The sequence below is a fragment of the Oncorhynchus mykiss genome, chromosome 15 (assembly GCF_057628025.1).
Source record: "Oncorhynchus mykiss isolate SJ-2025 chromosome 15, ASM5762802v1, whole genome shotgun sequence".
Taxonomy (NCBI): Eukaryota; Metazoa; Chordata; class Actinopteri; order Salmoniformes; family Salmonidae; genus Oncorhynchus; species Oncorhynchus mykiss.
Window position 1 is genome coordinate 60,316,633 of NC_143036.1, and position 26,489 is coordinate 60,343,121.

A 26,489-nucleotide genomic window follows, 5' to 3' on the forward strand; every position below is an offset into this window, starting at 1 on the left:
TACATTTTTCTGTGTGTATGTTATCATATTTGTGTCCGTGGTTCTGAACCTGCATGTAACCCTATATAACCCTGCTCTGCTATGTATAAAACTTATCAGAGCTCAAGGGATCATAACAAGTCTTTTCACAATACCCTCACTCATAACAGATTTAATCACTGTTATACCTAGCAGCACTCAACACAATCCAACACGTTCTTTATAACATGATCATGGAAACAGGAAAGGCTTTTTATTGCTGGGCTTGTACCAGACACCGCACAGAACCACAGAAGATGGCGTCTACTGAGTACAGAATGTTAAACCGGGAAGGTTCCTGTTCTGTAATGTGGGATGAATGAGTTCCAAGGAAGCCTGATGTTTTCAATAAGATTTTAAAGTTGTGGAAGTTTATCTTGTCTCTGCTCGGCGTCTCTGTCGCCTGTGTTACCATGTCACTCTCCGGGTCTGGCAAGACATGCAGTGCACAACCGGTATCTATTCATTTGGTGTGTTGTTAGGTGTAGATAAAGGTGTGGGCGATGGCATTGATGGTGGTTAGCATGGTAGCATGAACATGATCATGGAGTTGAACTTGGAGACCATCCCAGAGAATGCAGTTGAACTGGGAGAGGAAGAGGAGGAGGCAAAGGAAGAAAAATAAGTGCCTCTCCACATTCGAGCGCTACAGAGGTACAACTTGGACCCGAGGTCATTCTGTGTACATGATTATTAGCTGAGATACTATGCAATTTCAAATCATATCATTATTTTAGAACCTAATTGGGGAGGACAGGCTCATTGTAATTGCTGGAATGGAATGAACGGTAAAAAACACATCAAACCTGTGGTATTATGAGCCATTCTCCCCTCACCAGCCTCCTGTGGAGCCTGTATTGGCTAGGTTGAAGACAAAATAGGTAAGGACAAGTTGTATTCATGAAAATTAAACAGATTCACGTTTATTCTAGTTGATAACTAGCATCGCCTGGTCGTTCTTTAAAAGTAATTTCCGCACCATCTTAAATAAGCATGCCCCTTTCAAAAAATGTAGAACTAAGAACAGATATAGCCCTTGGTTCACTCCAGACCTGACTGCCCTCGACCAGCACAAAAACATCCTGTGGCAGACTGCACTAGCATCGAATAGTTCCTGCGATATGCAACTTTTCAGGGGAGTCAGGAACCAATACACACAGTCAGTCAGGAAAGCAAAGACTAGCTTTTTCAAACAGAAATTTGCATCCTGTAGCTCAAACTCCCCCAAATGTTGGAACACTGTAAAGTCAATGGAGAATAAGAACACCTCCACTGCACTGAGGCTAGGAAACACTGTTACCACTGATAAATCCTCGATAATCGAGAATTTCAATAAGCATTTCTCTACGGCTGGCCATGCTTTCCTCCTGGCCACCCCAACCCCGCCAACAGCTCTGCGCCCCCCGCAGCTACTTGCCCAAGCTTCCCCAGCTTCTCCTTCACCCAAATCCAGATAGCAGATGTTCTGAAAGAGCTGCAAAACCTGGACCTGTACAAATCAGCTGGGCTAGACAATCTGGACCTTCTCTTTCTAAAATTATCCACCGCCATTGTTGCAACCCCTATTACCAGTCTGTTCAACCTCTCTTTCGTATCGTCCGAGATCCCTAAAGATTGGAAAGCTGCCGCGGTCATCTCCCTCTTCAAAGGGGGTGACACCCTAGACCCAAACTGTTACAGACCTATATCCATCCTGCCCTGCCTATCTAAAGTCTTCGAAAGCCAAGTTAATAAACAGATCACTGACCATCTCGAATCCCACCGTACCTTCTCCACTGTGCAATCCGTTTCCGAGCTGGTCACGGGTGCACCTCAGCCATGCTCACGGTACTAAACGATATCATAACCGCCATCGATAAAAGACAGTACTGTGCAGCAGTCTTCATCGATCTGGCCAAGGCTTTCGACTCTGTCAATCACTGTATTCTTATCGGCAGACTCAACAGCCTTGGTATCTCAAATGACTGCCTCGCCTGGTTCACCAACTACTTCTCAGACAGAGTTCAGTGTGTCAAATCGGAGGGCCTGATGTCCGGACCTCTGGCAGTCTCTATGGGGGTACCATAGGGTTAAATTCTTAGGCCGACTCTTTTCTCTGTATATATCAACGATGTCGCCCTTGCTGCGGGTGATTCCCTGATCCACCTCTACGCAAATGACACCATTCTGTATACATCTGGCCCTTCTTTGGACACTGTGTTAACTAACCTCCAAACAAGCTTCAATGCCCTACAACACTCCTTCCGTAGCCTCCAACTGCTCTTAAACGCTAGTAAAACTAAATGCATGCTCTTCAACCATTTGCTGCCCACACCCGCCCGCCCAACTAGCATCACTACTCTGGACGGTTCTGACTTAGAATATGTGGACAACTAGAAATATCTAGGTGTCTGGCTAGACTGTACTCCCCTTCCAGACTCATATTAAACATCTCCAATCCAAAATTACATCTAGAATCGGCTTCCTATTTCACAACAAAGCCTCCTTCACTCGCGCTGCCAAACATACCCTCGTAAAACTGACTATCCTACCGATCCTTGACTTCGGCGATGTCATTTACAAAATAGCTTCCAATACTCTACTCAGCAAACTGGATGCAGTCTATCACAGTGCCATCCGTTTTGTCACCATAGCCCCTTATATCACCCACCACTGCGACCTGTATGCTCTAGTCGGCTGGCCTTGCTACATATTCGTCGCCAGACCCACTGGCTCCAGGTCATCTATAAGTCTATGATAGGTAAAGCTCCGCCTTATCTCAGCTCACTGGTCATGATAACAACACCCACCCGTAGCACGTGCTCCAGCACGTAAATCTCACTGGTCATCCCCAAAGCCAACACCTCCTTTGGCCGCCTTTCCTTCTAGTTCTCTGCTACCAATGACTGGAACGAATTGCAAAAATCGCTGAAGCTGGAGACTTATATTTCCCTCACTAATTTTAAACATCAACTATCTGAGCAGCTAACCGATCGCTGCAGCTGTACATAGCCCATTTGTAAATAGCCCACCCAATCTGCCTACCTCATCCTCATATTGTTTTTATTTACTTTTCTGCTCTTTTACACACCAGTTTTTCTACTTGCACATCATCATCTGCTCATCTTTCACTCCAGTGTTAATCTGTTAAATTGTAATTACTTCGCTACTATGGCCTATCTATTGCCTTACCTCCTCACGCCATTCACACTGTATATAGACTTTGTTTTTTTAATATTGTGTTATTGACTGTACGCTTGTTAATTCCATGTGTAACTCTGTGTTGTTTGTGTCACACTGCTTTGCTTTGTCTTGGCCAGGTCGCAGTTGTAAATGAGAACTGTTCTCAACCAGGCTACCTGGTTAAATAAAGGTGAAATAAATTAAAAATTAAAAAAATTGCTTGTCTGTTTGTTTAGAAATTGTTTACAAAGCTTTATGGGATATTAGAAATCCTCCTAACCTGGGTATCTTCAACCTAGCATATTATTGCTTCGATGTCACAACATACAACTTTGGGGGTGTTTCAGCAACAGTGCAAAGTTCTACATTACAGTTCTACAGTACACTATGACATCACCCACAGACCTGTAGAATGCTAAATATCATATCTAAATATGATGGAACGTTGCTTTCACTTAAGCCTCTGAATCACAATGTCAGTATTCTCATTGTATCAACTTGTTTTTGAATCGTCCATGCAGGCTAAAAAGTACGGTTTGATTTGATCGATTATTAGTTTGTTATCATAATACTTGCAATATGAATTGGCTGTAGTGAGATTGTCCATGCATTGATTTACAGGGCTTTAGGGAATAAGGCTTTCCTCCAGCCAGTGAGCAAGGATGAGATTATTGAGATGAGATCTATCAGAAAGTAAAAGTGAGAGAATCATTCTAATAATGCAAATATATGACCGGGTTCATGCACTGAAACACAATACCAACCATTATTTTATATCTGTGTCTGGATTTTGCTACATTGCTGCTATCCTTGATACAGTAGACAGACTACAGTGCTAATGAGCAGTATTGTGTGTTGAAGTGGATGACATTTGTCATATTTTCCAAATGTCTGTAACAGTCCTGGATTCCAAAGAGATCTGGAACATTCTTAGGGAGGAGTCAGAGTCCAAACTGGCTCGGACGGAGACGTGCCCTCCGTGATCAAGGTTTCCCTGATACAACACACAGAACACATCCTGTCACAATGTCACACACCGTTACCAACCCTGACCTGTGTCATCTTTATCAGACATTCAACCAATGCAAACTCTGTTTGTTGTCTATAAGAACAGTCATGAATGAAAAACCAACATGTAGATTTCTAGATACTTGCTTAGATTAGATTTGCACTCTTTCTTTCTCTCTCTCTCGGTCTCTCTCTCTCTCTCAGGCGTTTAATGACAGGATGGAGTGTCAGAAGCTGCTGGAGGTTCAGGGGCAAGGGAAGTCTAGCCGCCATAAGAATCGAGTGGCGCTCATGTTCAAGGCCTCGGATGCCAACCTGGACAGGACAGCCCTTACTCATAGCCAACAACCCCCTGCCTGACCTTCATAACCTGAAGGAGGGTGACTGCCCCACCAAAATACCTGGCAGGCAACCCCTCGCACCTGCCACCGCCCCCACCAAGGTAAGAGGTCATTTAAAAATTCATTTGATGTTGAGTAAAACCCCCAAGCCTGCATGCTCAAAAAGCAAGAGTAATGTGGAAAACTTCAATATTGAATGCTCTTAAATTGATCAATTGGCTGTTCCCTCAGAGGCTTGAAGTCATTCAAGGTCATCAGAGTGGTTTGCCTCCTCTGAAACATCCTCTTAAATTGCCATCTGGGACGAGAAGAGAGGGCAGTTAGTGGAGCAGCATGTGCGTGTGCTGGGAAAGAGTTGAGTGGTCTTGAGTTGTTTTCACAAATCATTTGAAACATTATATTTCTCTCCATTACCATGTACAGTTAGGGATATTGATGAATGGCAATACTTTGTGTCCCACAGAGCTGCATCATGGGTGCGAGCACATCTCTGTGTGCAGTTCTCTAAGGATAGGTCAACTTTTTCAGACAGGGACAACTGGCAAGAAGGTATTTCATCACACGCGACAAGACATTGATTTTGCTGATGATACAGTGCCTTGCGAAAGTATTCGGCCCCCTTGAACTTTGCGTCCTTTTGCCACATTTCAGGCTTCAAACATAAAGATATAAAACTGTATTTTTTTGTGAAGAATCAACAACAAGTGGGACACAATCATGAAGTGGAACGACATTTATTGGATATTTAAAACTTTTTTAACAAATCAAAAACTGAAAAATTGGGCCTGAAATGTGGCAAAAGGTCGCAAAGTTCAAGGGGGCCGAATACTTTCGCAAGGCACTGTATATGATATAAATATTTTGTGTGTGTGTGTGTGTGTGTGTGTGTCTGTGTGTGTGTGTGTGTGTGTGTGTGTGTGTCTGTATCTAAGTGCTGCCCTAGATTTGACCGAGAGCACTGAGGTTAAAGATCAGTGTACTGAACTGTGTGAGCCCCTCACTCTCTCGGCCCTGCTGGAGACTAAGTCACAGTGACAGCACCAGGACAGGGGGCGTTCCGTTACGGACAGACCGCCTACTGGAATGTGACCAGCAGCTGTGAACTGCCGCCATGACTTCTGAAGCCTGGACCTTTCCGTGCATGCACGCTAGATTTGGAGCTGTTTGACAACTATTTGTTGAAATTCAGCAATAAATACTTTATACTTTATACTGGACTAATTCAGGTAGGGGCTCCTTCCTTCTCCCTATCCTTCGGATGATAGGTGAACACACCTGGTTTGTCCTACTGTGTGTGTCTGCTGTAATAGAAAGGCCTCATTCTGTCAGTATGGCTGATTCACTGTAGGGGGAGGCCGGGGGAGCTTAAAACCTGCTTGTCTCTCAGGTGACACACACATATATACACACACACACACACACACACACACACACACTTATCTCTGCTGGTCAGACTTAGCAGTGTGTTTGTGGCCATAGATCATGTCCCTCTAATTGAAAATGAAGCTCCTGTTCTCATGGCTCTGGATGTATGGGGGCTGTGTGTGTGTGTAAATTGTAAACAAGAAAATGTTGCTGTCTGCTTTGCTTAATATAAGACATTTGCAATTAATTATATTTTTCTTTTGATATTTAAGTATATTTTAGCAATTACATTTACTTGTACTTTCAAAACTAATAACTTTTAGACTTTTACTCAAGTACTGGGTGATTTTCACTTTTACTTGAGTAACTTTCTATTAAGGTATGACAATTGGGTACTTTTTCCGTGTGTGTGTGTGTGTGTATGTGTGTGTGTGTGTGTGTGTGTGTGTGTGTGTGTGTGTGTGTGTGTGTGATTCTATCCAGAATAGTTAATTTTACACCAGATGATCCCATCTGCCTACCTTACCTTTGTCTGTACATTATACCTTGATGCTATTTTATCGCCCCCAGAAACCTCCTTTTACTCTCTGTTCCAGACGTTCTAAACGACCAATTCTTATTGCTTTTAGCCGCACCCTTATTCTACTCCTACTCTGTTCTTCTGGCGATGTAGAGGTGAATCCAGGCCCTGCAGTGCCTAGCTCCACTCCTATTCCCCAGGCGCTCTCTTTTGATGACTTCTGTAACCGTAATAGCCTTGGTTTCATGCATGTTAACATTAGAAGCCTCCTCCCTAAGTTTGTTCTATTCACTGCTTTAGCACACTCTGCCAACCCGGATGTTCTAGCTGTGTCTGAATCCTGGCTTAGGAAGACCACCAAAAATTCAGACATTTTAATTCCAAACTACAACATTTTCAGACAAGATAGAACTGCCAAAGGGGGCGGTGTTGCAATCTACTGCAAAGATAGCCTGCAGAGTTCTGTCCTACTATCCAGGTCTGTACCCAAACAATTTGAACTTCTACTTTTAAAAATCCACCTCTCTAAAAACAAGTCTCTCACCGTTGCCGCCTGCTATAGACCACCCTCTGCCCCCAGCTGTGCTCTGGACACCATATGTGAACTGATTGCCCCCCATCTATCTTCAGAGCTTGTGCTGCTAGGCGACCTAAACTGGAGCATGCTTAACACCCCAGCCATCCTACAATCTAAACTTGATGCCCTCAATCTCACACAAATTATCAATGAACCTACCAGGTACCTCCCCAAAGCCTTAAACACGGGCACCCTCATAGATATCATCCTAACCAACTTGCCCTCTAAATACACCTCTGCTGTTTTCAACCAAGATCTCAACGATCACTGCCTCATTGCCTGCATCCGTAATGGGTCAGCGGTCAAACGACCTCCACTCATCACTGTAAAACGCTCCCTGAAACACTTCAGCGAGCAGGCCTTTCTAATCGACCTGGCCGGGGTATCCTGGAAGGATATTGATCTCATCCCGTCAGTAGAGGATGCCTGGATATTTTTTTTAAATGCCTTCCTAACCATCTTAAATAAACATGCCCCATTCAAGAAATTTAGAACCAGGAACAGATATAGCCCTTGGTTCTCCCCAGACCTGACTGCCCTTAACCAACACAAAAACATCCTATGGCGTTCTGCATTAGCATCGAACAGCCCCCGTGATATGCAGCTGTTCAGGGAAGCTAGAAACCATTATACACAGGCAGTTAGAAAAGCCAAGGCTAGCTTTTTCAAGCAGAAATTTGCTTCCTGCAACACTAACTCAAAAAAGTTCTGGGAGAATAAGAACACCTCCTCCCAGCTGCCCACTGCACTGAAGATAGGAAACACTGTCACCACTGATAAATCCACCATAAATGAGAATTTCAATAAGCATTTTTCTACGGCTGGCCATGCTTTCCACCTGGCTACTCCTACCCCGGTCAACAGCACTGCACCCCCCACAACAACTCGCCCAAGCCTTCCCCATTTCTCCTTCTCCCAAATCTGCTCAGCTGATGTTCTGAAAGAGCTGCAAAATCTGGACCCCTACAAATCAGCCGGGCTAGACAATCTGGACCCTTTCTTTCTAAAATTATCTGCCAAAATTGTTGCCACCCCTATTACTAGCCTGTTCAACCTCTCTTTCGTGTCGTCTGAGATTCCCAAAGATTGGAAAGCAGCTGCGGTCATCCCCCTCTTCAAAGGGGGTGACACTCTTGACCCAAACTGCTACAGACCTATATCTATCCTACCATGCCTTTCTAAGGTCTTCGAAAGCCAAGTCAACAAACAGATTACTGACCATTTCGAATCTCACCATACCTTCTCTGCTATGCAATCTGGTTTCAGAGCTGGTCATGGGTGCACCTCAGCCACGCTCAAGGTCCTAAATGATATCTTAACCGCCATCGATAAGAAACATTACTGTGCAGCCGTATTCATTGATCTGGCCAAGGCTTTCGACTCTGTCAATCACCACATCCTCATCGTCAGACACGACAGCCTTGGTTTCTCAAATGATTGCCTCGCCTGGTTCACCAACTACTTCTCTGATAGAGTTCAGTGTGTCAAATCGGAGGGTCTGCTGTCCGGACCTCTGGCAGTCTCTATGGGGGTGCCATAGGGTTCAATTCTTGGACCGACTCTCTTCTCTGTATACATCAATGAGGTCGCTCTTGCTGCTGGTGAGTCTCTGATCCACCTCTACGCAGACGACACCATTCTGTATACTTCTGGCCCTTCTTTGGACACTGTGTTAACAACCCTCCAGGCAAGCTTCAATGCCATACAACTCTCCTTCCGTGGCCTCCAATTGCTCTTAAATACAAGTAAAACTAAATGCATGCTCTTCAACCGATCGCTACCTGTACCTACCCGCCTGTCCAACATTACTACTCTGGACGGCTCTGACTTAGAATACGTGGACAACTACAAATACTTAGGTGTCTGGTTAGACTTTAAACTCTCCTTCCAGACCCATATCAAACATCTCCAATCCAAAGTTAAATCTAGAATTGGCTTCCTATTTCGCAACAAAGCATCCTTCACTCATGCTGCCAAACATACCCTTGTAAAACTGACCATCCTACCAATCCTCGACTTTGGCGATGTCATTTACAAAATAGCCTCCAATACCCTACTCAACAAATTGGATGCAGTCTATCACAGTGCAATCCGTTTTGTCACCAAAGCCCCATATACTACCCACCATTGCGACCTGTACGCTCTCGTTGGCTGGTCCTCGCTTCAGACTCGTCGCCAAACCCACTGGCTCCATGTCATCTACAAGACCCTGCTAGGTAAAGTCCCCCCTTATCTCAGCTCGCTGGTCACCATTGCATCTCCCACCTGTAGCACACGCTCCAGCAGGTATATCTCTCTAGTCACCCCCAAAACCAATTCTTTCTTTGGCCGCCTCTCCTTCCAGTTCTCTGCTGCCAATGACTGGAACGAACTACAAAAATCTCTGAAACTGGAAACACTTATCTCCCTCACTAGCTTTAAGCACCAACTGTCAGAGCAGCTCACAGATTACTGCACCTGTACATAGCCCACCTATAATTTAGCCCAAACAACTACCTCTTTCCCTACTGTATTTTATTTATTTATTTATTTTGCTCCTTTGCACCCCATTATTTTTATTTCTACTTTGCACATTCTCCCATTGCAAATCTACCATTCCAGTGTTTTACTTGCTATATTGTATTTACTTTGCCACCATGGCCTTTTTGCCTTTACCTCCCTTATCTCACCTCATTTGCTCACATCGTATATAGACTTGTTTATACTGTATTATTGACTGTATGTTTGTTTTACTCCATGTGTAACTCTGTGTCGTTGTATGTGTCGAACTGCTTTGCTTTATCTTGGCCAGGTCGCAATTGTAAATGAGAACTTGTTCTCAACTTGCCTACCTGGTTAAATAAAGGTGAAATAAAAAAAATAAAAAAATAAATGTAATATTTTAAATCCTTGCAGAACACAACTGTTTGTTGAACTGAAATATCAAAGAGGGCAGAAATGCACAACATTAGTCTATTACAATACAAAAACACGGTAGAGTGCATTGATATTTAATTGTGTCTAAGGGTTGTTTTGTGCAGATAATAGAAGCAAGTTCATTGTAACAGCATTTCCAATTGTTATTAGAGGTGCTGGCCCCGCCCAGAGTCGTCTGTTTATGTTATGACCCCTCCCATTTAACCATATAGCCTAGCAACTAGAACCTCAGGTCTTTCCTTATTGGTCATTGTTCAGATTTCCGCCATATTCAAAGAATTTCAAACATCCGTCTACTGTTATTATTTTTTCATAAATAGTTATCTATTATTCTCACCTTTAACATTGATTTCTGGTTCTGCCTTTCAAATGGAGGAAACCGGTGAAGCACAGGTTCAAATTTCGATACCAGAGAAGCAGAATGACAGACCAAAGAGAAAGGCAAACATGAAGAGGAAGTTCACCATAGATGATGAGACATCTCCCGAGAGAAATAACAATAGCAAATCAAGGTGAGACAAACGCGGCCTTAACTATTGAGTGCAGGGGATGAAACGAATATAAGTGTAAACTATTTATATGGCGTTAACAACGTATTACCAACAGACTCTAGCTAACATTATTTAGATAGCTAATAATATTAGTTACGTCAGTTGAATGTTTGTTTCGATGGCTAGCATGTGCCTGGCTGACGTTACAATTCGAGTAAGTTGTCATTGTTACACCCCAGCCCAGCTCATGGTTCTCACAAGGGAAGTGAAATTATAGGCTTGATGACTTTGCTCATGATCATGCACGCCGCAAATGACATGTTACTTACTATAAGTTCCTTGAATTTTATTTCACCGGTGTCTTTTCATTATCGATAACGTTACACCTATCAAAGCAGGGCGAGTGTGATGAATGGTCAAAACCATTCATCTTGTAGCGGAATGATGTCATATCACGTAATTATACAATTTTATACAATTGAGATGTATTTATATATAAATAAATACATATATAAATAAATTGACAAATTATCCAATGGATGATGGTATTTTTGTCCCACCAAAGAGCACAAAAGGCTGTTTGGCGCATCTATCATGAAGAGGAGTAACTTTGCAGCTGTTTCTGATTAATAAGCAATGCCATGCTGGCGGGTGGTAACCAGTGGCGATTTTAGCGTTTTAAAAAAAATATATTTAACCAGGTAGGCTAGTTGAGAACAAGTTCTCATTTACAACTGCGACTTGGTCAAGATAAAGCATAGCAGTGTGAACAGACAGCAACACAGAGTTACACATGGAGTAAACAATAAACAAGTCAATAACACAGAGAAAAATAGTCTATATACATTGTGTGCAAAAGGCATGAGGAGGTAGACGAATAATTACAATTTAGCAGATTAACACTGGAGTGTCAATGATCAGATGGTCATGTGCAGGTCGAGATACTTGTGTGCAAAAGAGCAGAAAAGTAAATAAATAAAAACAGTATGGGGATGAGGTAGGTAAATTGGATGGGCTATTTACCGATGGACTATGTACAGCTGCAGCGATCGGTTAGCTGCTCAGATAGCAGATGTTTAAAGTTGGTGAGCGAGATAAAAGTCTCCAAATTCAACGATTTTTGCAATTCGTTCCAGTCACAGGCAGCAGAGAACTGGAAGGAAAGGCGGACAAATGAGGTGTTGGCTTTAGGGATGATCAGTGAGATACACCTGCTGGAGCTCGTGCTACGGGTGGGTGTTGCCATCGTGACCAGTGAACTGAGATAAGGCGGAGCTTTACCTAGCATGGACTTGTAGATGACCTGGAGCCAGTGGGTCTGGCGACGAATATGTAGCGAGGGCCAGCCGACTAGAGCATACAGGTCGCAGTGGTGGGTGGTATAAGGGGCTTTGGTAACAAAGCGGATGGCACTGTGATAAACTGCATCCAGTTTGCTGAGTATTGGAAGCCATTTTGTAGATGACATCCCGAAGTCGAGGATCGGTAGGATAGTCAGTTTTACTAGAGTAAGTTTGGCAGCGTGAGTGAAGGAGGCTTTGTTGCGAAATAGAAAGCCGATTCTAGATTTGATTTTTGGATTGGAGATGTTTGATATGAGTCTGGAAGGAGAGTTTATAGTCTAGCCAGACACCTAGGTAATTATAGATGTCCACATATTCTAGGTCGGAACCATCCAGGGTGGTGATGCTAGTCGGGCGTTTGGGTGCAGGCAGCGAACGGTTGAAAAGCATGCATTTGGTTTTACTAGCGTTTAAGAGCAGTTGGAGGTGACGGAAGGAGTGTTGTATGGCATTGAAGCTCGTTTGGAGGTTAGATAGCACAGTGTCCAAGGAAGGGCCAGAAGTATACAGAATGGTGTTGTCTGCGTAGAGGTGGATCAGGGAATCCCCCGCAGCAAGAGCAACATCATTGATATATACAGAGAAAAGAGTCGGCCCGAGAATTGAACCCTGTGGCACCCCCATAGAGACTGCCAGAGGACCGGACAACATGCCCTCCGATTTGACACACTGAACTCTGTCTGCAAAGTAGTTGGAGAACCAGGCAAGGCAGTCATTAGAAAAACCGAGGCTATTGAGTCTGCCGATAAGAATATGGTGATTGACAGAGTCGAAAGCCTTGGCCAGATCGATGAAGACAGCTGCACAGTACTGTCTTTTATCGATGCGGTTATGATATCGTTTAGTACCTTTAGCTTGGCTGAGGTGCACCCGTGACCAGCTCGGAAACCAGATTGCACAGCGGAGAAGGTACGGTGGGATTCGAGATGGTCAGTGATCTGTTTGTTGACTTGGCTTTCGAGGACCTTAGATAGGCAGGGCAGGATGGATATAGGTCTGTAACAGTTTGGGTCCAGGGTGTCTCCCCCTTTGAAGAGGGGGATGACTGCGGCAGCTTTCCAGTCCTTGGGGATCTCAGACGATATGAGAGGTTGAACAGGCTGGTAATAGGGGTTGCGACAATGGCGGCAGATAGTTTAAAAAATAGAGGGTCCAGATTGTCAAGCCCAGCTGATTTGTACGGCTCCAGGTTTTGCAGCTCTTTCAGAACATCTGCTGTCTGGATTTGGGTAAAGGAGAAGCTGGGGAGGCTTGGGCGAGTAGCTGTGTGGGGGGGGGGGGGGGGGTGGAGCTGTTGGCCGAGGTTGGAGTAGCCAGGAGGAAGGCATGGCCAGCCGTTGAGATGGTGGGGCAACCTGAACAAAAAAAAAAATATTTGCATGCCAGCAAAGCCACAACACTAATAAATGCAGTCCCAACCCCTGAATATCAACTACAACTTATCTGTCAGCGAAACAGTTCATTCAGCCTCATTTACTGCCTTTAACAAAAAAAAGACAGCTAATATGGCTGACTTGGTTAAACAAATGTGGATAAGAGGCAATCTGTAATTTCGATTAAGACATTAATGAGCTAGGACGGACATAGTCAATATAACTATTTGTTCAGCACTTTTGAAATGTACAGCAACAGAATTCAGAACAGGCCGTTCTTACAGTATTTTCCCTGTACAGCAAGTCAGAACTGTAGTATAAATAAAGGGGGCATATAAGCAGACAATGAAAGCGCTTACAATATTCAATGATGACATTTTTCTAAAACAGGCTATAGGCTACATGTGCACCCCCAAGTCAGAACAGTAGGCTGTTATGGAGGGAAAGGAGACCAAATTAATAGGGTGAAGAACACAGGCTACCAACATCTTACTACACAATATACATTAGTATTACATTCTTAGCTACAGTATACATATCTCCCTGGCATATTACATAATTTATGCAGCAGCATACAATACATTTTTGGACTCGCCTTGTTGTGCCTTGCTCACTTGAACAAGAAGGTGGCGCGGCAGTCCTTCATGGGCAAATTCTGTCATCAAAGTCTCCCATTGGCTATCTAGCTAGCTTTGTTAAACCCCGATTGGGGCTTATTTGACAAAGATACAGTCGTTCAAGTGATGGCCGCCCGCGTCATCGACGTGCAATGAAGGCGTCACTCTCTGACCAAATATGGTGTCCTATAAGATATACTAACGATCCTTTTTAGGATATGAAAAATTGTATCTAACAAAACAAGACTTCATGTTATCTCTGGGACCCTTTGGATGATACATTCTGAAATCTTGCTCTAAGCACACATTTCACCTTCAGAGGTGAAATTATCCAACCTGTTTTGTTGTTAGGAGCTCTCCTCAAACAGGCATGGCATGTTTTTGCAGTAATAGCTACTGTAAATTGGACAGTGCAGTTTTATATATCATCTGAAAGCTTAAATTCTTGTTAATAATAAGACACTTCTATGTACCAACATTTGTTGTTACTCTAATATCTGTGATCTTGATATAACGCGCTGCATGATTTCTAACTGTCCCGTTAACGGAAAGCCGACCCTTAATTAAACAAGCAAACACATTTATATTGCAGTTAGAAGGTAGTGCTGGTTGCATATTCCAAGTCCTTGGAAAACTATTTTAGCTGGTTACTTTTGCATGTTCCCGTCAGGACCTAATTATCCTTTTGCGTCAGCACATGCCGTAATTGTAAACTTTTAAACAGACAGTCGGTTACAGATAGCAAGTACTGCAAATAATTGTGTACTACTGGACAGTATGCTGCAATACTGTCATACACACTAGTTGACCACAAGGTGGCAGTAAATGCCAACAAATTAATCAAGTAACCACGAATAACAGTTGGTGTGGGTGTTTGGATGATAGATGTGGGTGTTTGGATGATAGATAAATAGTTTGTTAGTCACGTTAGTCATGTGTAGGGACGCAGATGTAATTTCCGGGTACAGGGGAAATCTTATGCGCCGTGCTCCAACAGTGCAGGTCATTTAAAAAATCGAATAAATAAAAATAATTGAGTGAGACAAAATAAAGATGATAATAATATATACACATTTACAACTGTGGGGGCGGGGTAAGAGTGAATGAAACAGGAATATAAAAAATAATACTATATACTTTACATAATTATTATTTAAAAAATGTAACCTTTACAGTTAAGAACAAATTCTTATTTTCAATGATGGCCTAGGAACAGTGGGTTCAGGGGCAGAACTACAAATTTGTACCTTGTCAGCTCGGGATTCGCTCGCCCAACGCTCTAACCACTAGGCTACCTGCTGCCCCTTACACTGTAGCAATGATAAATGTCCATTGGGGGTAGTCCGGGGGAGGAGGGGGAGTGTAGCAGGGAGCTGCCTAGTGACTATTGAGCAGCCTGATGGTCTGGGGATAGAAGCCAGTCTGACAGTTTTTGTCAGAGTTGGGACGTGCCAAGTATACCGTTTAGACTTCCTATCAATTCAATTCAAAGGGCTTTATTCGCAAGGGAAACATATATTTACATTGCCAAAGCAAGTGAAATGGATAATAAACAGTAAACAATACCCTCAAATTCTGACTGAATAGAGACATTTCAAATGTCATAGTATGGCTATATACAGTGTTGTAATGATGGGCAAAAAATTAAAGTACGGAAGGGAAAATAAACATAAATATGGGTTGTATTTACAATGGTGTTTGTTCTTCACTGGTTGCCTTATTCTTGTGGCAACAGGTCATACATCTTACTGCTGTGATGGCACACTGGTATTTCACCGAATAGATATGGGAGTTTATCAAAATTGGATTTGTTTTCGAATTCTTTGTGGGTCTGTGTAATCTGAGGGAAATATATGTCTCTAAATGGTCATACATTTGGCAGGAGGTTAGGGAGTGCAGCTCAGTTTCCACTTCATTTTGTGGACAGTGTGCACATAGCCTGTCTTTTCTTGGGAGCCAGGTCTGCCTACGGCGGCCTGTCTTTTCTTGGGAGCCGGGTCTGCCTACGGCGGCCTGTCTTTTCTTGGGAGCCGGGTCTGCCTACGGTGGCCTGTCTTTTCTTGGGAGCCGGGTCTGCCTGTCAACCTTCCTTGTTTTGGGTCAGTCACAGTGGCCAGGTATTCTGCCTCTGTGTACTCTCTGTTTAGGGTCAAATAGCATCTAGTTTGCTCAGTTTTTTTGTTAGTAGTTTCCAATATGTCAACTAATTATTGTTATGTTTTCTCGTGTTTTGGTTGGGTCTAATTGTGTTGCTTTGTGTGGTCTGTTTGTTTGTGAACAGAGCCCTGGGACTCTTCTATAGGTTAATCTCTCTGTAGGTGATGGCTTTGTTATGTAAGGTTAAGGAATCGATTTCCATTTAGGTGGTTGTCGAATTGAACGTGTCTTTTTTGGATTTTTATAATTAGCGGGTATCGGCCTAATTCTGCTCTGCATCCATTATTTGGTGTTTTACGTTGTACACCAATATTTTTGCTGAATTCTGCATATCTCTCTGGCCCACAGAACAGCATATGTCTCATGAAAGGACTTTGCACTTCTTGTTCAAAGTCTCATAAAGATAGTGTTCCCGTCTGACTTCAACCTCGACGGTTCCACATCTTGTAAGGAAGAAAATACTTGATTTGTTTATACTTTTTTTATCTTTCCTGTTGGAGTATACAATTTATGACACAAATAGTCTTCATAAATTTCCCCAGGCCTTTAAATCAAACTTGTATTATTTCAGTTTTAGACAGACAGCAGACAGAGAGCCAAAAGTCAAATTTATTTTGGGGTAATCAGTACTGAGAAATATGATGTTGGCATGTGGCACACTGGTAGGCTTTCCATCCTTTGTGCCAAAAGGCCCCTGCCCACTGTTGGGAAAACATGGAAAACTGTGACTATAAATATGACCCCAATAGCCAACCCTGCAGGAAAACAAGGAGAGTGTTGCTCAGTGGACTTTGGATTACTAGGTAATAGGTGTTTGATTGCATGTTACCTTTGTGATTATTGAGCCGCGTGCTCCTGTCTCGATCGTTATTCACTGTCCTTCAGCCTCAATTATGTCAACATTTTCTGACTTGCTTCCAGCCTATTCAGGTGTTATTCACCCACAGAAGTGTGTAACAGATAGGTCTACCTCTGAGTAAGAATCATACCCCTGCCTGTGACTTCCAATCACAAGCCCCAGGGACCGACCTTTGTCCCTTTTTCCAATGGACAGTTGTCGTGGGAGCAGAATGGTCAGTACTGTTCTAGAAAAATAAACAACTAACTATATAATGTCATACAAACCTAGATTGTAAAACATCTATAGTTTTTAGACCCTTTAACAATAGCATTCAGGTGTATTCAATGTAATGTATCCAATGTCACGTTTCCAACCCACGATGAGCTGTTCAGAAAGCTGATACCAGCCATTGTGCTGGTGTGTGGGGCCTTTTTATGCATACGTGATTGATGTCACTTCGTATTCACTTGGTCATAGTAGTCAGCTTTGGGGCAAAGGCCACTTTCACTGTGCCAGTGTGAGAGAGCTGTATGTGCTGTGAGTCAGTGGAAAGGCATTATAGTAGGCCCTGCCTTTGTTTGTTAGGTTAGGTTATGTAAAACTGATTCCAACCACCCCACCTCCCGCTCCCCTGGCCTCCACTCATCCAGTATTTCTCACCTGGAAAAACTCTCTTGCCCCAGGTAAAGATTTCAGAGTAAATGACCTTCAGGCATGCACAGTCAGACACTCGGAGGGTTTTTTATGATGAAGTCTGTCAGGTGCACCACATTGCTATCTCTGTTTTTTAACAGGTCAGCATCCTTAAACATCCGGTCGACACATAAGGTCAGATAAAAGGAAATTGTGTCTAAAATAATAATTTGTTTTGTAATTGGGATGTTTTTTTCATTTGAATGACCCAGGCTCCCAAGTGGCCCAGCGGCCTAAGGCACTGCATCTCAGAGCTTGAGGCATCACTACAGACACCCAGGTTCGAATCCAGGCTGTATCACAACCGGCCATGATTGGGAATCCCATAGGGCGGCGCTCAATTGTCCCAGCATCGTCCGGTTGTGGCCCTCTAAACAACATTACATCCCATCGACATTACAGAATCTGAAATAATCGATTTAGGCTAAGGTCAGGTGTGACTGTTATCTGGTGTGTGTGGGTCAGAAATGTGAGTAAAAGCAATGCTGGCCTAACCACTCTAGGATGATACAACGTTGATGTCATTTGCTGTACAACGTGTGCATCAGAGAGGAAGAACCTTCCAAAACATCATGATTAGGCCTAAATCCTGTTAGCAAACACCTTTCCCAGTCTCTGGGTGGAATTATTTTCTGCATTAAAGGAGCTCTACAGGAATTATTTTCTGCATTATTACATAATGCACCTTTTTACTGTGTTTGTCTAGAATGATGAGCCAGGGGGAGAATGAGAGACAGGACTGCTGGTGATATGTGTGTTGTTGTACACACACACCTGTGTTGGGCTCCAGCCTCATTCCCTGCATGTTTTGACCACTGTCTGAGAAATAGCCCTGCTCTGGCCATCCCTTGGCTTCTCCTGAGGGAGCTACTGTGATTATCTAGTGTTCCTGTGAAGCTCCATTGCATTCCTCAGACACCACCACCAGGCGGACACCAGAGAACCACCCAGGTCGTCACAGCGTAGCAGCATAGCTTTCATTCATCACCTCGCATACCTCAGTGTTCCTGCTGTCTACAGAACACACCGGTTCCCAGAACATAGAATAACACAAAGCATCACCTCACTTTATGAGCTCATTGGCTGCCAGATGTCACTGGGATGTCTATTGGACAGGAATGTCTCACTGAACAGAGACGTTCTGATAGCATACTGTTGATAGACCTATCAGGGTACTTATTACTGGTGTCTCTTCAGATTTGTTTCACATTAATACACACCCTAGGGGCGTTCTTGAGTCTTCATAACCATCCTCCTCACCTCCAGGCCACAGCAGATCCAGTAACTAAACTCTCCCTCCTTTTTCCCACCTTATGGTGCGTTCAGTTGAATACTGAGTCAAACCCATCATCCAGTTCAGGCTGTGGTTCTGACTCATGCAGGAGCAGCACTGCTTGTGCGTAGGTCTCTCGCTCATAATGGCTGTATGGTCTCTACCATGAGTGTCACTGACCACAGTCCTCATGATGTAAAGGGGTAAGATGGCGGAGGAGTGTGGTGTCTGTTGACCACCTGTAGTGACCTTTCACATCTCCCAGTGCCACACAGACACAACTCTCTCTTCTGCCCAGGTCTCTCTCGCTCAATTCAAAGGGATTTATTGGCATGTTAAACATATGTTTACATTGCCAAAGCAAGTGAAATAGATAATAAATACAAGTAAAATAAACAAATAATAACGTTACACTCATAGAATATCCAAAGGAATAGAGACATTTCAAATGTCATATTCTGTCTATATACAGTGTTACAATGTGCAAATAGTTCAAGTACAAAAGGCAAAATAAATAAATATGGGTTGTATTTACGATGGTGTTTCTGTTCACTGCTTGTCTGTGTGGCAGCAGGTCACACATCTTGCTGCTGTGATGGCACACTGTGGTATTTCACCCAATAGATATGGGACTTTATAAAAATTGGATTTGTTTTTGAATTCTTTGTGGGTCTGTGTAATCTGGGGGGAAATATGTGTCTCTATGGTCATACATTTGGCAGGAGGTTAGGAAGTGCAGCTCAGTTTCCACCTCATTTTGTGGGCAGTGTGCAGATAGCCTGTCTTCTCTTGAGAGCCAGGTCTGCCTCTCTCAATAGCAAAGCTATGCTAACTGAGTCTGTACATAGTCTAAGCTTTTTTTTGTCTCTTTTTCCTTGTTGATTCTTCCATCACTCTCTTTATCCTTGGCCTTATTCCCTACAATCTACTTTGCACCTTTTAGTCCTATATTTTTCTTCCTGTTTGACTTGTCTGAACTCCCTATGTTCTTCGTTCTCTCATGCGTTCTCTCACGCATGCTCTCACACTCGTGCTCTCGTTCTCTTTCTCTCGCACTTGTGCTCTCACTCGTGCTCTCTTTCTCTCACACTTGTTATTTCTCACACGTGCTCTTTTTCTCACACTCGTTCTCGCTTTCTCTCACACTTGTTCTCTTTCTCTCACACTTGTTCTTTCCCTCACACTTGTTCTTTCCCTCACACTCGTGCTCTCACACTTGTTCTCTTTCTCTCACACTCGTGCTCTTTCTCTCTCTTCTCTCACACTCATTCTCTCGTGCTCTCTTTCTCTCACACTTGTGCTCTCACTCGTGCTTTCTTTCTCTCACACTCGTGCTCTCTTTCTCTCACAGTTGTGCTCTCAAACTTGTTCCCTTTCTCTCGCACCCGGGCTCTCTTTCTCTCTCACCCGGGCTCTCTTTCTCTCGCACCCTGGCTCTCTTGCTCTCGCGCTCTCTTGCTCTTTCACTCACTCACTCACTCACTCTTAGGGAATTCCTCCACTGTCCGCCAGGCCTCCACTACTAGTCGTTCAGTACCGATTTCTGGGTGCAGACCACATAGGAAGCTGTAGAGTGGCACCACAGCTGTGGTCAGTGCAGTCTGCCCTTCACTATAGACAAGTGCTGTGTCACTGTGCACAATGCCACCTGTAGCAACGAGGCAGGCAGGCCAACGGAATGACTTGGCCCAGTAACAGCAGTACAAGAGGAACACATGCTAGAGACAAGTGGTTCAAAGGAATCAAGGAAAGAATGTTAGGATTGTAGAGGTTTTAATTTCCTTTGTGGTTTCTCAATATATAAAGACCATTATCACCAATCTGTTTTCAGATATGATCTGAACATATTGTTGATGGTTTCAGAAGATATGAGTGTTCATCTAAGTAACACCTTGACATGAACTCAAACCCAAACAATGTGGAAACTGGTCTTTTTGAAAGCCGTCCAATTTGGCTTTATCGTCACTCATGTGGGTTGTTATCAGCGTGTGACAGGGCAATAATAGAAATCCAATCCTTCTGTCTCAAAAGACTGACAGAGGTTTTTAGATGTGCTGACAGGGTGCCTGTCTGAAGGGTAATCGTCTAGTCAGACAGAGGGAATAGATTGCGCTTTGTCTAAGAGCTCTCAACTTGTCCTGATCTGACCTAAACTAGCCCACTCTAATGGCCAGACTGACGCAATCCCTCAAAAATCCCTTATACAGATCTCGCCCTCATCAGGTTATCATCAATCATTTTAAATATAATCAGAAGTTTAATCATTGATGATAACCTGATAAGGGTGAGTATTGTATTTGAGGGGTTCCATTAGGTTGTGGGTGACCAGAATGGGGCAGTAGGACTGCTTCATCTTTCTTTTTTAAAGCACTCCCTGCTCAGGCTCTCAGCAAACAAACTTCTGACAGGGGGAAACAGTTGCTTTCTTTCCCCAATTAGGAAAGGGGTGGGTAGGGTCCTCCTCTTACACGTGTGAGAGAGGTAGGCTGTCTGTCCTATAGATGGAGAGACAATAGTATTGTGAGGACATCTTGGAGACCTGGTAACCCTGTGGGTGCTGCACAGAGAGTGAGGGGTGAAGGACAGTTCTCTGACTGGATCTACTCTGCTGGGTGTCTATCCTAGCTGGCTGTCTGAGGATGCAGAGAAGGGGACATCGCTATGGCTACAGCAGGCTGTGGTATGTACCAGAGCCCATGCACCGTGTGCCACAGATGTATACGGTGGCACCTGAGCACGGGTCTTTGGGAAAGGCACTGGATGACTGAAGTAGTTATTGTGTTTGAGGCACTTCCTGCACTACCATGATTGAGCGTTCACAAGGCAGGGGTGAGCTTGCGTTCTTGCATGCGGCATTGTATTGTGTGGTTGTTACCTGCTGGTGTTGTGGTGGTGTTATGTCATCTCGTGCCCTGAGATGTAAAGGTCTTAGTAGTGTCACCTTTTTGAATTAGGGTGTAGGGTATGGTGTTATTCATATTGTACTAGTTGAACAAGCAATCATTTCCTGCTCTTTTTCCATCTTCATCTTGTAGGCCTGGACTGAGAAGAGGGAGCTCCTTCACCTTCCTCACCCCTGGACCTCAATGGGACTTCAGTCTGGTGAGTACAGCCTCCATCCAGCTCTTGTTTTTGTGTCTCCCTGTTCCCTCACAGAACCTTGGCTCATTCCACTATCTTCCACATTTTATCCTGGCATTGTTTGGGACGATTATGGCTATCCGGCCTGTTTGTGCAAAACTGTCTGTTTTGGCTTCAAATCTGGCCTTGGTGTTTTTAAACTGACACGGAAGCAAATGGACTTGTTCATTCTCAAAGCTGTAAAGTTCCTCTGACTTGGACCACAGATACTGACTCTGTGCACTTAGGTTTAGGAAAAAGTCCTTTATTAGTAAGCGATAATGACAAATGACTGAATCACTTTGGTCTTAAGGTTTTGAGGGGAGGTTTGGACTGCATACTAAATCTTACTTTGCTCATGCAACTCGCAATCACCTCTGAGTGAGAGGTGACGTAAGCATTCTGCAGGTCCATCTGATCCTCTATTCAGGAACTTTTTAATTGCATGACTCCCTCACAGCTGATGCCAGGCACAGGACAGACTACCCAGTGACCCAACAGTGAACAAACAAGAAAAATCTTCCTGTTTCTATTTCCCCTTCAACATAATGGAATCAACATAGCTCCTGTTCCTCTCAGATTGGCCGGCCTACTGTTTACAGTAAAACCTAGACCTCAATGTGATCAGTGATTGGAAACAGAGTTGAGAGGAGAGATTAGAGAAAGGAACGGAACGACAAGGCCTGGAGCATTCCAGGGTTTATGAGTGAACCCCAGCTGAAACCCTATCTATCACTCATCTGAGCCGGGGAGAGGAGGAGATGAAAAGAAGGGACGAGGGAGGGAGGGAGGGGTAGAGGAGAGGAGGCTCTTCATCTCGTGCCAAATGTTGCCTTTGATTCCACTAATTTACTTTAACTGGCATGCTTACCTCAACCACTAAAAGCATATAGCGCTTGTTGCCTAGGCTCCCCCCCATGACTCCACTATTATCTCAACTTTTATAAATCTACCCAAAGAGAGAGAAATGTAGACAAACGGTGGGCTCCTTTCTTCTCCTTTGTCTCCCATCCCCTCTTATCTCTACCTTGAAACTTGAATAAGGTCAGGAGGATCCTGTGCTTTGATGTGGGAATATAGGGGACTTTCTGGAGGCTGGGGCAGGCATAGTACAGTTTAGGTAGGGGGGGGGGGGGGGGGCTGTAGTGTTTCATATTATCTCAGACTACATTAGCAAGGCCTCAGGGCAGTTCTGTAATGTTGAGAATATCATTTAGGTTTCCAGTTCTGTGCAAAGCCCAACTGCTGTTGTGTGAATGTAGGCAGGTAATTAGTAGGGGAGATGGCAGCTTTTCTGTCTCTCCCAGCGACGTGTTCAGACAGAATGTCAGTCAGCATCGCTTTCCATGCAAACGTTCCCACTTCAAACAGGTGTGTGTGTGTGTGTGTCTATGTGCCTAGGAATTGAGATTGTATTTTGATGTGCCTATGTGTGTGTCCCTGTGTGTAAGATCAAGCACCCTAATTCAATGATATCAACATAAACCTACCCAGCACATACCAAAACACTGAGGTGGGGTACTAAGTATGACCACTGATTATCATAGTCTCTGTTCTAGAATCTCTTGAGAGTCCATGGCATTCTTTAACACTATGCCTACCTACCTCATACTTTGCTTTGTGCCGGTAATTACATAGGGCCAGCCAGGTTGTGTATTCTGGCAGCTGACCAGGTCATGGTTTTATTGTGCCATTTTCACGTGACACACACAAACAGGCCAGCACAATAATAGGCCAGTGTTACTCGTGAGAGAACTCCACTGTTGCCTCACTCCCAACCCCCACCCTTTCTACACCTCTCCCCATCCTCCCTCTACCACTCCCTCCTTCTCTCACTGTTTCCCTCTCTCTGTGCAATCGATGTTTCTCACCTATCGGGGCGGCAGGGTAGCCTAGTGGTTAGAGCGTTGGACTAGTAACCGGAAGGTTGCGAGTTCAAACCCCCGAGCTGACAAGGTACAAATCTGTCGTTCTGCCCCTGAACAGGCAGTTAACCCACTGTTCCCAGGCCGTCATTGAAAATAAGAATTTGTTCTTAACTGACTTGCCTGGTTAAATAAAGGTAAAATAAAAAAAATAAAAAAATTCTATCAAGCAGAACATACTTAACAAATATCACCAAGTTCTTTATCTAATCCCACCTGACATGAATGCCCTTTTTTCTCAGGCCTAAGCTCAGGCCTAGGCTTGTTTAAAAGGTTAGTTTAGCCTAGCCCATGATGTCATGGTAATGTAAAATTGTATAATTTGCATGGGCAGCAGCAGCAGTCAACAGAGACTCTGCCCTCACACAAGCCTTGTTGTCTGGGGGAGGCTCTGAAGAGGAGACCCCTCTAGCCCAGACTTGCATTGCATCGGCAGTAGTTTGTTAGGTTCATGAACTGAGGAGCTTCTACATTATGCCTCTAGTCCAGTGTAAACATTCCATCTAACCTGGCACACCCTTTTGATGATTTCATCAAAAACTGACCAGAAACACATCGTTATTTAACAGCTAGCCTAGCACTACGCAGTTAAACCCTCTGATGATAAACTCTTTAATGTCTTGTTATTTTCTCTGATCAATCACTTCAATTCCTTTTTGAATGGGGATCAGCTTAATTATTAGTCGTTCAGTCACTAGCTGATTAAAGACACTAGTCTAAAGCTATTGGCTAATGAGCCTTTTTTTATAGCTAGTTGATGAATGGCTACACTGTAGCCTTTTGATCAGATTGCCAGTTTCAGCCTCTCCTTTTACCGCAAGCTCTACTATAAACAAGAGTTTAATTGATTGATCCCACTTCCCTCATTAGCTTCAGAAAAGGTCCTAACTGCCTCAATTAGACTACCTTTAAAAAAACTGACTGAGTGTGTAACTACTGTATTCAACAGCTGTAGCACTAAATGAGAATCTCTTGATAAGGAGCTGTACTGTAGTATTGCGTAACTTTCTGTTAGCCAAAGCACTGCTAACTCCCCTTAGTAGGCTAGCTAATCATCTAGCCTTGTTCTCTCATCTGGGACATTGCATATGGAGGCCCCTTGTGTCCCCTTGTAATTTATGAACCATGCAAATTCACATTTTCTCACCTTGTGTGATCAGATATTGCACAAGGAGTTGTCTTTATATTGTACAAGGAGTTATTTTTATATTGCACAAGGAGTGGTCTTTATGTTACACAAGGAGTTATCTTTACTGTGGAAAGGTTTGAGGAAGAAATGCCCATTTACCTCCTTCAAAACTAACTATTCATAACAAACAACTACCTCAACATACTGTCTCACTCTGCACACCCGTGGTCCCGTCTCGACTTCCTGAATGCCCTGTGATGGCCCTCTACTCCCTCTGTGGTTAATGTGCCCTAATGACAGCGCCCTAAGAGCCCCGGCAGTCAGGCGACGCCAGCGCTCCTCCAGCCTTTACAACCCTAGTCACATACACACAAACTCCGGGCCGGACCTCATCTCACCTGCCAGCTGGTCTTCTCCCCAGGTGTTCAAGTGCTCTTGTGCTTCATTAACCCTTTCCTGTTCCCAATGGAACCTGCAGGGGTGAACATTGTCCCTGTGGCAGTTCTTCACTTCACTGGGGTTATTCTCAAACCTATGAGACCAGGATAGGACAGGGTAATGGGGCAGAGGGGTGGTGGTTGTCTGTTCTTGTCTAACTATTTCTAACATCAGAGAACAGCAGGAGTCCAGACTAGATGTAGTTGTTTTGTGTGAATTGGAGAGACTCATGAGTGTGTGTAGCTATCTGTCTAAAGAGAGAGTGTGTGTGTGTGTGTGTGTGTGTGTGTGTGTGTGTGTGTGTGTGTGTGTGTGATAGATATGGGTAAGTTTATCTGTCTAAATTTGAAAAATAACAATCTCATTTCCATCTGTCCCCAGAAGCGGAAGTGCAGAGAGAAGAATGAGTCTGATGCAGTCAGCCTGTGCAGCTTTGACTTCAAGGTAAAACACACAATGAATCGGCCCATAACACTGATCTGAGTTCACAATATAGATGCCCTGAACCAGCATTACTGATCCTAGATCCGTTTGTCAAAGTGATGCACACAGTTCTGTAAACTGTTGTTGTCCCCAAGAGATGCTGACATTCATGAATGTACGGGAAATTGCATTCCAGACTTAGAATGTTATTGCAATGGATCATTTGGTACCAACATGGAGGACAGTTTCCTGACCTCTGTATATCTTTGGCTGAGGTCTGAAGAAGCTAGGTCTATAGCCTATCCAAAGTCTAGCCCTGTCCTGTTTGTTTGTGATACTTGAGCATATCACTGAAAACCATCCAGATAAGGACCATGTTTGTTTATAGCAACCACCACAACATTCATCAACTCATGTTTGGGGAATTCCATCACCAAATCTACTGTAGCTACTAAGATCATTATTTATAGTAAATTGACAATCAGGGCTCGTTGGTTGGAAAACGTCCTCCTATATGGGTCTATAATGTTGTCTGGGTGTTTGACTCACATACTCAGGCCTGTCACCAGTATTCCAATTTGGGATGATTTTCTCAATAATCCCCCTTTGGTAATGCTCTCTGTTGCCACAGAGGTTTCATTATCACACTCAATCTGGAGGCGAAAGAAACGCACACCTGGTGAGGTGAGGTACTGGCTAGCAGAGTAGAACACTTGGTAAAGGAAAGCCTCACAGTCTAGGAGCTCAGATGCAATAATT

General features: G+C 43.8%; 1 protein-coding gene across 1 annotated transcript in view; it reads left to right on the plus strand.

Annotated features, from left to right (window-relative positions):
- The first annotated feature begins 10,102 nt into the window (after positions 1-10,102).
- The window catches only part of net1 (neuroepithelial cell transforming 1), a 31,852-nt gene continuing 15,465 nt past the window's right edge, over positions 10,103-26,489 (plus strand). The window contains exons 1-3 of the mRNA XM_036944734.2: positions 10,103-10,419; positions 21,731-21,797; positions 25,689-25,751. Of these exons, the coding sequence (XP_036800629.2) occupies positions 10,277-10,419; positions 21,731-21,797; positions 25,689-25,751 (273 nt within the window). The 5' untranslated portion in view covers positions 10,103-10,276. The remainder of the gene's footprint in view (positions 10,420-21,730; positions 21,798-25,688; positions 25,752-26,489) is intronic.